The sequence below is a fragment of the Sebastes fasciatus genome, unplaced genomic scaffold (assembly GCF_043250625.1).
Source record: "Sebastes fasciatus isolate fSebFas1 unplaced genomic scaffold, fSebFas1.pri Scaffold_33, whole genome shotgun sequence".
Lineage (NCBI taxonomy): Eukaryota > Metazoa > Chordata > Actinopteri > Perciformes > Sebastidae > Sebastes > Sebastes fasciatus.
The window spans coordinates 115,001-125,000 of record NW_027428193.1 but is presented as its reverse complement, the minus strand read 5'-3'; the positions used below and the strand labels follow the sequence as shown (position 1 = coordinate 125,000).

The following is a 10,000-nucleotide window of genomic DNA, read 5'->3' as shown; positions in this document are numbered from 1 at the left end:
GCAGTATTACATATAGAATACTTTTTACATTGCAGTATTACAGTATAGAATACTTTTTACAGTGCAGTATTACATATAGAATACTTTTTACATTGCAGTATTACAGTATAGAATACTTTTTACAGTGCAGTATTACATATAGAATACTTTTTACATTGCAGTATTACATATAGAATACTTTTTACATTGCAGTATTACAGTATAGAATACTTTTTACAGTGCAGTATTACATATAGAATACTTTTTACATTGCAGTATTACAGTATAGAATACTTTTTACAGTGCAGTATTCTGTCTAATTATATATATATTTTTTTATTATATAATTTTATAATTATATTATTGTTTTATTATATTATTATATAACTATATAATTAAAGTATTATAGTATAATAATATTATATTATTATAGTATTATATCATTATTTTTTATATTATTGTATTGATCTGTTTGTGTCTGCTGTTTTCAGGCTCGTCAGACGGCTCAACAGAAAAAACAAGCTGCTGAAGAGTCCAGGAAAGACTATGTGACCAGTTTAAACCAGTTTAACCAGGACCAGCACCAGCACTACCACACCCTGGTACCAGTTATATACCAGGTAAACCAACACTACCACACCCTGTTACCAGTTATATACCAGGTAAACCAGCACTACCACACCCTGGTACCAGTTATATACCAGGTAAACCAGCACTACCACACCCTGGTACCAGTTATATACCAGGTAAACCAAAAGTACCATACCCTGGTACCAGTTATATACCAGGTAAACCAGCACTACAACACCCAGGTACCAGTTATATACCAGGTAAACCAACACTACCACACCCTGTTACCAGTTATATACCAGGTAAACCAGCACTACCACACCCTGGTACCAGTTATATACCAGGTAAACCAACACTACCACACCCTGTTACCAGTTATATACCAGGTAAACCAGCACTACCACACCCTGGTACCAGTTATATACCAGGTAAACCAACACTACCACACCCTGTTACCAGTTATATACCAGGTAAACCAGCACTACCACACCCTGGTACCAGTTATATACCAGGTAAACCAACACTACCACACCCTGGTACCAGTTATATACCAGGTAAACCAGCACTACCACACCCTGGTACCAGTTATATACCAGGTAAACCAAAAGTACCATACCCTGGTACCAGTTATATACCAGGTAAACCAGCACTACCACACCCTGTTACCAGTTATATACCAGGTAAACCAAAAGTACCATACCCTGGTACCAGTTATATACCAGGTAAACCAACACTACCACACCCTGGTACCAGTTATTTACCAGGTAAACCAACACTACCACACCCTGGTACCAGTTATATACCAGGTAAACCAACACTACCACACCCTGGTACCAGTTATTTACCAGGTAAACCAGCACTACCACACCCTGGTACCAGTTATTTACCAGGTAAACCAACACTACCACACCCTGGTACCAGTTATATACCAGGTAAACCAGCACTACCACACCCTGGTACCAGTTATATACCAGGTAAACCAAAAGTACCATACCCTGGTACCAGTTATATACCAGGTAAACCAGCACTACCACACCCTGTTACCAGTTATATACCAGGTAAACCAAAAGTACCATACCCTGGTACCAGTTATATACCAGGTAAACCAACACTACCACACCCTGGTACCAGTTATATACCAGGTAAACCAACAGTACCACACCCTGGTACCAGTTATATACCAGGTAAACCAGCACTACCACACCCTGGTACCAGTTATATACCAGGTAAACCAGCACTACCACACCCTGTTACCAGTTATATACCAGGTAAACCAAAAGTACCATACCCTGGTACCATTTATATACCAGGTAAACCAACACTACCACACCCTGTTACCAGTTATATACCAGGTAAACCAACACTACCACACCCTGGTACCAGTTATTTACCAGGTAAACCAACACTACCACACCCTGGTACCAGTTATTTACCAGGTAAACCAACACTACCACACCCTGGTACCAGTTACATACCAGGTAAACCAACACTACCACACCCTGGTACCAGTTATATACCAGGTAAACCAACACTACCACACCCTGGTACCAGTTATTTACCAGGTAAACCAACACTACCACACCCTGGTACCAGTTATATACCAGGTAAACCAACACTACCACACCCTGGTACCAGTTATTTACCAGGTAAACCAGCACTACCACACCCTGGTACCAGTTATTTACCAGGTAAACCAACACTACCACACCCTGGTACCAGTTATATACCAGGTAAACCAACACTACCACACCCTGGTACCAGTTATATACCAGGTAAACCAGCACTACCACACCCTGGTACCAGTTATATACCAGGTAACCAGCACTACCACACCCTGGTACCAGTTTTATACTAGGTAAACCAACAGTACCATACCCTGGTACCAGTTATATACCAGGTAAACCAGCACTACCACACCCTGGTACCAGTTATATACCAGGTAAACCAGCACTACCATACCCTGGTACCAGTTATATACCAGGTAAACCAGCACTACCATACCCAGGTACCAGTTATATACCAGGTAAACCAGCACTACCACACCCTGGTACCAGTTATATACCAGGTAAACCAACAGTACCCTACCCTGGTACCAGTTATATACCAGGTAAACCAACACTACCACACCCTGGTACCAGTTATATACCAGGTAAACCAACAGTACCACACCCTGGTACCAGTTATATACCAGGTAAACCAGCACTACCACACCCTGGTACCAGTTATATACCAGGTAAACCAGCACTACCACACCCTGTTACCAGTTATATACCAGGTAAACCAAAAGTACCATACCCTGGTACCATTTATATACCAGGTAAACCAACACTACCACACCCTGTTACCAGTTATATACCAGGTAAACCAGCACTACCACACCCTGGTACCAGTTATATACCAGGTAAACCAGCACTACCACACCCTGGTACCAGTTATATACCAGGTAAACCAAAAGTACCATACCCTGGTACCAGTTATATACCAGGTAAACCAACACTACCACACCCTGGTACCAGTTATATACCAGGTAAACCAGCACTACCACACCCTGGTACCAGTTATATACCAGGTAAACCAAAAGTACCATACCCTGGTACCAGTTATATACCAGGTAAACCAGCACTACCATACCCTGGTACCAGTTATATACCAGGTAAACCAAAAGTACCATACCCTGGTACCAGTTATATACCAGGTAAACCAGCACTACAACACCCAGGTACCAGTTTTATACCAGGTAACCAGCACTACCACACCCTAGTACCAGTTTTATACCAGGTAAACCAACAGTACCATACCCTGGTACCAGTTATATACCAGGTAAACCAGCACTACCACACCCTGGTACCAGTTATATACCAGGTAAACCAAAACTACCACACCCTGGTACCAGGTTATATACCAGGTAAACCAACACTACCACACCCTGGTACCAGTTATTTACCAGGTAAACCAACACTACCACACCCTGGTACCAGTTATTTACCAGGTAAACCAACACTACCACACCCTGGTACCAGTTATATACCAGGTAAACCAACACTACCACACCCTGGTACCAGTTATATACCAGGTAAACCAACACTACCACACCCTGGTACCAGTTATTTACCAGGTAAACCAACACTACCACACCCTGGTACCAGTTATATACCAGGTAAACCAACACTACCACACCCTGGTACCAGTTATTTACCAGGTAAACCAGCACTACCACACCCTGGTACCAGTTATTTACCAGGTAAACCAACACTACCACACCCTGGTACAACTTATATACCAGGTAAACCAACACTACCACACCCTGGTACCAGTTATATACCAGGTAAACCAGCACTACCACACCCTGGTACCAGTTATATACCAGGTAACCAGCACTACCACACCCTGGTACCAGTTTTATACTAGGTAAACCAACAGTACCATACCCTGGTACCAGTTATATACCAGGTAAACCAGCACTACCACACCCTGGTACCAGTTATATACCAGGTAAACCAGCACTACCATACCCTGGTACCAGTTATATACCAGGTAAACCAGCACTACCATACCCTGGTACCAGTTATATACCAGGTAAACCAGCACTACCACACCCTGGTACCAGTTATATACCAGGTAAACCAACAGTACCCTACCCTGGTACCAGTTATATACCAGGTAAACCAACACTACCACACCCTGGTACCAGTTATATACCAGGTAAACCAACAGTACCACACCCTGGTACCAGTTATATACCAGGTAAACCAACACTACAACACCCTGGTACCAGTTATATACCAGGTAAACCAGCACTACCACACCCTGTTACCAGTTATATACCAGGTAAACCAAAAGTACCATACCCTGGTACCATTTATATACCAGGTAAACCAACACTACCACACCCTGTTACCAGTTATATACCAGGTAAACCAGCACTACCACACCCTGGTACCAGTTATATACCAGGTAAACCAAAAGTACCATACCCTGGTACCAGTTATATACCAGGTAAACCAAAAGTACCATACCCTGGTACCAGTTATATACCAGGTAAACCAAAAGTACCATACCCTGGTACCAGTTATATACCAGGTAAACCAGCACTACCACACCCTGGTACCAGTTATATACCAGGTAAACCAAAAGTACCATACCCTGGTACCAGTTATATACCAGGTAAACCAGCACTACCACACCCTGGTACCAGTTATATACCAGGTAAACCAAAAGTACCATACCCTGGTACCAGTTATATACCAGGTAAACCAGCACTACCACACCCTGTTACCAGTTATATACCAGGTAAACCAAAAGTACCATACCCTGGTACCAGTTATATACCAGGTAAACCAACACTACCACACCCTGTTACCAGTTATATACCAGGTAAACCAAAAGTACCATACCCTGGTACCAGTTATATACCAGGTAAACCAGCACTACCACACCCTGGTACCAGTTATATACCAGGTAAACCAAAAGTACCATACCCTGGTACCAGTTATATACCAGGTAAACCAGCACTACAACACCCAGGTACCAGTTTTATACCAGGTAACCAGCACTACCACACCCTGGTACCAGTTTTATACCAGGTAAACCAACAGTACCATACCCTGGTACCAGTTATATACCAGGTAAACCAACACTACCCCACCCTGGTACCAGTTATATACCAGGTAAACCAAAACTACCACACCCTGGTACCAGGTTATATACCAGGTAAACCAACACTACCACACCCTGGTACCAGTTATTTACCAGGTAAACCAACACTACCACACCCTGGTACCAGTTATATACCAGGTAAACCAACACTACCACACCCTGGTACCAGTTATATACCAGGTAAACCAGCACTACCACACCCTGGTACCAGTTTTATACTAGGTAAACCAACAGTACCATACCCTGGTACCAGTTATATACCAGGTAAACCAGCACTACCACACCCTGATACCAGTTTTTTACCAGGTAAACCAGCACTACCACACCCTGGTACCAGTTATATACCAGGTAAACCAACAGTACCATACCCTGGTACCAGTTATATACCAGGTAAACCAACACTACCACACCCTGGTACCAGTTATATACCAGGTAAACCAGCACTACCACACCCTGGTACCAGTTATATACCAGGTAACCAGCACTACCACACCCTGGTACCAGTTTTATACTAGGTAAACCAACAGTACCATACTCTGGTACCAGTTATATACCAGGTAAACCAACAGTACCATACCCTGGTACCAGTTATATACCAGGTAAACCAACACTACCACACCCTGGTACCAGTTATATACCAGGTAAACCAGCACTACCACACCCTGGTACCAGTTATATACCAGGTAACCAGCACTACCACACCCTGGTACCAGTTTTATACTAGGTAAACCAACAGTACCATACCCTGGTACCAGTTATATACCAGGTAAACCAGCACTACCACACCCTGATACCAGTTTTTTACCAGGTAAACCAACACTACCACACCCTGTTACCAGTTATATACCAGGTAAACCAACAGTACCCTACCCTGGTACCAGTTATATACCAGGTAAACCAACACTACCACACCCTGGTACCAGTTATATACCAGGTAAACCAACAGTACCACACCCTGGTACCAGTTATATACCAGGTAAACCAGCACTACCACACCCTGGTACCAGTTATATACCAGGTAAACCAGCACTACCATACCCTGGTACCAGTTATATACCAGGTAAACCAGCACTACCACACCCTGATACCAGTTTTTTACCAGGTAAACCAGCACTACCACACCCTGGTACCAGTTATATACCAGGTAAACCAGCACTACCATACCCTGGTACCAGTTATATACCAGGTAAACCAGCACTACCACACCCTGATACCAGTTTTTTACCAGGTAAACCAACACTACCACACCCTGATACCAGTTTTTTACCAGGTAAACCAACAGTACCACACCCTGTTACCAGTTATATACCAGGTAAACCAGCACTACCACACCCTGTTACCAGTTATATACCAGGTAAACCAGCACTACCACACCCTGTTACCAGTTATATACCAGGTAAACCAACAGTACCCTACCCTGGTACCAGTTATATACCAGGTAAACCAACACTACCACACCCTGTTACCAGTTATATACCAGGTAAACCAACACTACCACACCCTGGTACCAGTTATATACCAGGTAAACCAACAGTACCCTACCCTGGTACCAGTTATATACCAGGTAAACCAACACTACCACACCCTGTTACCAGTTATATACCAGGTAAACCAACAGTACCATACCCTGGTACCAGTTATATACCAGGTAAACCAGCACTACCATACCCTGGTACCAGTTATATACCAGGTAAACCAAAAGTACCATACCCTGGTACCAGTTATATACCAGGTAAACCAGCACTACCACACCCTGGTACCAGTTATATACCAGGTAAACCAAAAGTACCATACCCTGGTACCAGTTATATACCAGGTAAACCAACACTACCACACCCTGGTACCAGTTATATACCAGGTAAACCAAAAGTACCATACCCTGGTACCAGTTATATACCAGGTAAACCAGCACTACCACACCCTGTTACCAGTTATATACCAGGTAAACCAAAAGTACCATACCCTGGTACCAGTTATATACCAGGTAAACCAACACTACCACACCCTGTTACCAGTTATATACCAGGTAAACCAAAAGTACCATACCCTGGTACCAGTTATATACCAGGTAAACCAGCACTACCACACCCTGGTACCAGTTATATACCAGGTAAACCAAAAGTACCATACCCTGGTACCAGTTATATACCAGGTAAACCAGCACTACAACACCCAGGTACCAGTTTTATACCAGGTAACCAGCACTACCACACCCTGGTACCAGTTTTATACCAGGTAAACCAACAGTACCATACCCTGGTACCAGTTATATACCAGGTAAACCAACACTACCCCACCCTGGTACCAGTTATATACCAGGTAAACCAAAACTACCACACCCTGGTACCAGGTTATATACCAGGTAAACCAACACTACCACACCCTGGTACCAGTTATTTACCAGGTAAACCAACACTACCACACCCTGGTACCAGTTATATACCAGGTAAACCAACACTACCACACCCTGGTACCAGTTATATACCAGGTAAACCAGCACTACCACACCCTGGTACCAGTTTTATACTAGGTAAACCAACAGTACCATACCCTGGTACCAGTTATATACCAGGTAAACCAGCACTACCACACCCTGATACCAGTTTTTTACCAGGTAAACCAGCACTACCACACCCTGGTACCAGTTATATACCAGGTAAACCAACAGTACCATACCCTGGTACCAGTTATATACCAGGTAAACCAACACTACCACACCCTGGTACCAGTTATATACCAGGTAAACCAGCACTACCACACCCTGGTACCAGTTATATACCAGGTAACCAGCACTACCACACCCTGGTACCAGTTTTATACTAGGTAAACCAACAGTACCATACCCTGGTACCAGTTATATACCAGGTAAACCAACAGTACCATACCCTGGTACCAGTTATATACCAGGTAAACCAACACTACCACACCCTGGTACCAGTTATATACCAGGTAAACCAGCACTACCACACCCTGGTACCAGTTATATACCAGGTAACCAGCACTACCACACCCTGGTACCAGTTTTATACTAGGTAAACCAACAGTACCATACCCTGGTACCAGTTATATACCAGGTAAACCAGCACTACCACACCCTGATACCAGTTTTTTACCAGGTAAACCAACACTACCACACCCTGTTACCAGTTATATACCAGGTAAACCAACAGTACCCTACCCTGGTACCAGTTATATACCAGGTAAACCAACACTACCACACCCTGGTACCAGTTATATACCAGGTAAACCAACAGTACCACACCCTGGTACCAGTTATATACCAGGTAAACCAGCACTACCACACCCTGGTACCAGTTATATACCAGGTAAACCAGCACTACCATACCCTGGTACCAGTTATATACCAGGTAAACCAGCACTACCACACCCTGATACCAGTTTTTTACCAGGTAAACCAACAGTACCACACCCTGTTACCAGTTATATACCAGGTAAACCAGCACTACCACACCCTGTTACCAGTTATATACCAGGTAAACCAGCACTACCACACCCTGTTACCAGTTATATACCAGGTAAACCAACACTGCCACACCCTGGTACCAGTTATATACCAGGTAAACCAACAGTACCACACCCTGTTACCAGTTATATACCAGGTAAACCAGCACTACCACACCCTGTTACCAGTTATATACCAGGTAAACCAGCACTACCACACCCTGTTACCAGTTATATACCAGGTAAACCAGCACTACCACACCCTGTTACCAGTTATATACCAGGTAAACCAACAGTACCACACCCTGTTACCAGTTATATACCAGGTAAACCAACACTACCACACCCTGTTACCAGTTATATACCAGGTAAACCAGCACTACCACACCCTGTTACCAGTTATATACCAGGTAAACCAACAGTACCACACCCTGTTACCAGTTATATACCAGGTAAACCAACACTACCACACCCTGTTACCAGTTATATACCAGGTAAACCAGCACTACCACACCCTGGTACCAGTTATATACCAGGTAAACCAACAGTACCACACCCTGTTACCAGTTATATACCAGGTAAACCAACACTACCACACCCTGTTACCAGTTATATACCAGGTAAACCAGCACTACCACACCCTGTTACCAGTTATATACCAGGTAAACCAGCACTACCACACCCTGTTACCAGTTATATACCAGGTAAACCAACACTACCACACCCTGGTACCAGTTATATACCAGGTAAACCAACAGTACCACACCCTGTTACCAGTTATATACCAGGTAAACCAACACTACCACACCCTGTTACCAGTTATATACCAGGTAACCAGCACTACCACACCCTGGTACCAGTTATATACCAGGTAAACCAGCACTACCACACCCTGGTACCAGTTATATACCAGGTAAACCAGCACTACCACACCCTGGTACCAGTTATATACCAGGTAAACCAACAGTACCCTACCCTGGTACCAGTTATATACCAGGTAAACCAACACTACCACACCCTGTTACCAGTTATATACCAGGTAAACCAACAGTACCCTACCCTGGTACCAGTTATATACCAGGTAAACCAACACTACCACACCCTGTTACCAGTTATATACCAGGTAAACCAACACTACCACACCCTGGTACCAGTTATATACCAGGTAAACCAACAGTACCACACCCTGGTACCAGTTATATACCAGGTAAACCAGCAGTACCCTATCCTGGTACCAGTTATATACCAGGTAAACCAACAGTACCCTACCCTGGTACCAGTTATATACCAGGTAAACCAGCACTACCATACCCTGGTACCAGTTATATACCAG

General features: G+C 43.6%; 1 protein-coding gene across 8 annotated transcripts in view; it reads left to right on the top strand.

The window, feature by feature from the left end:
- Positions 1–10,000, top strand: part of LOC141763728 (formin-binding protein 1-like) — a 42,361-nt gene that overhangs the window by 12,134 nt on the left and 20,227 nt on the right. For all 8 annotated transcript variants that reach the window (XM_074628418.1, XM_074628422.1, XM_074628421.1 and 5 more), the window contains exon 8: positions 471–599. In XM_074628418.1, coding sequence (XP_074484519.1) covers positions 471–599 — 129 coding nt within the window. The remainder of the gene's footprint in view (positions 1–470; positions 600–10,000) is intronic.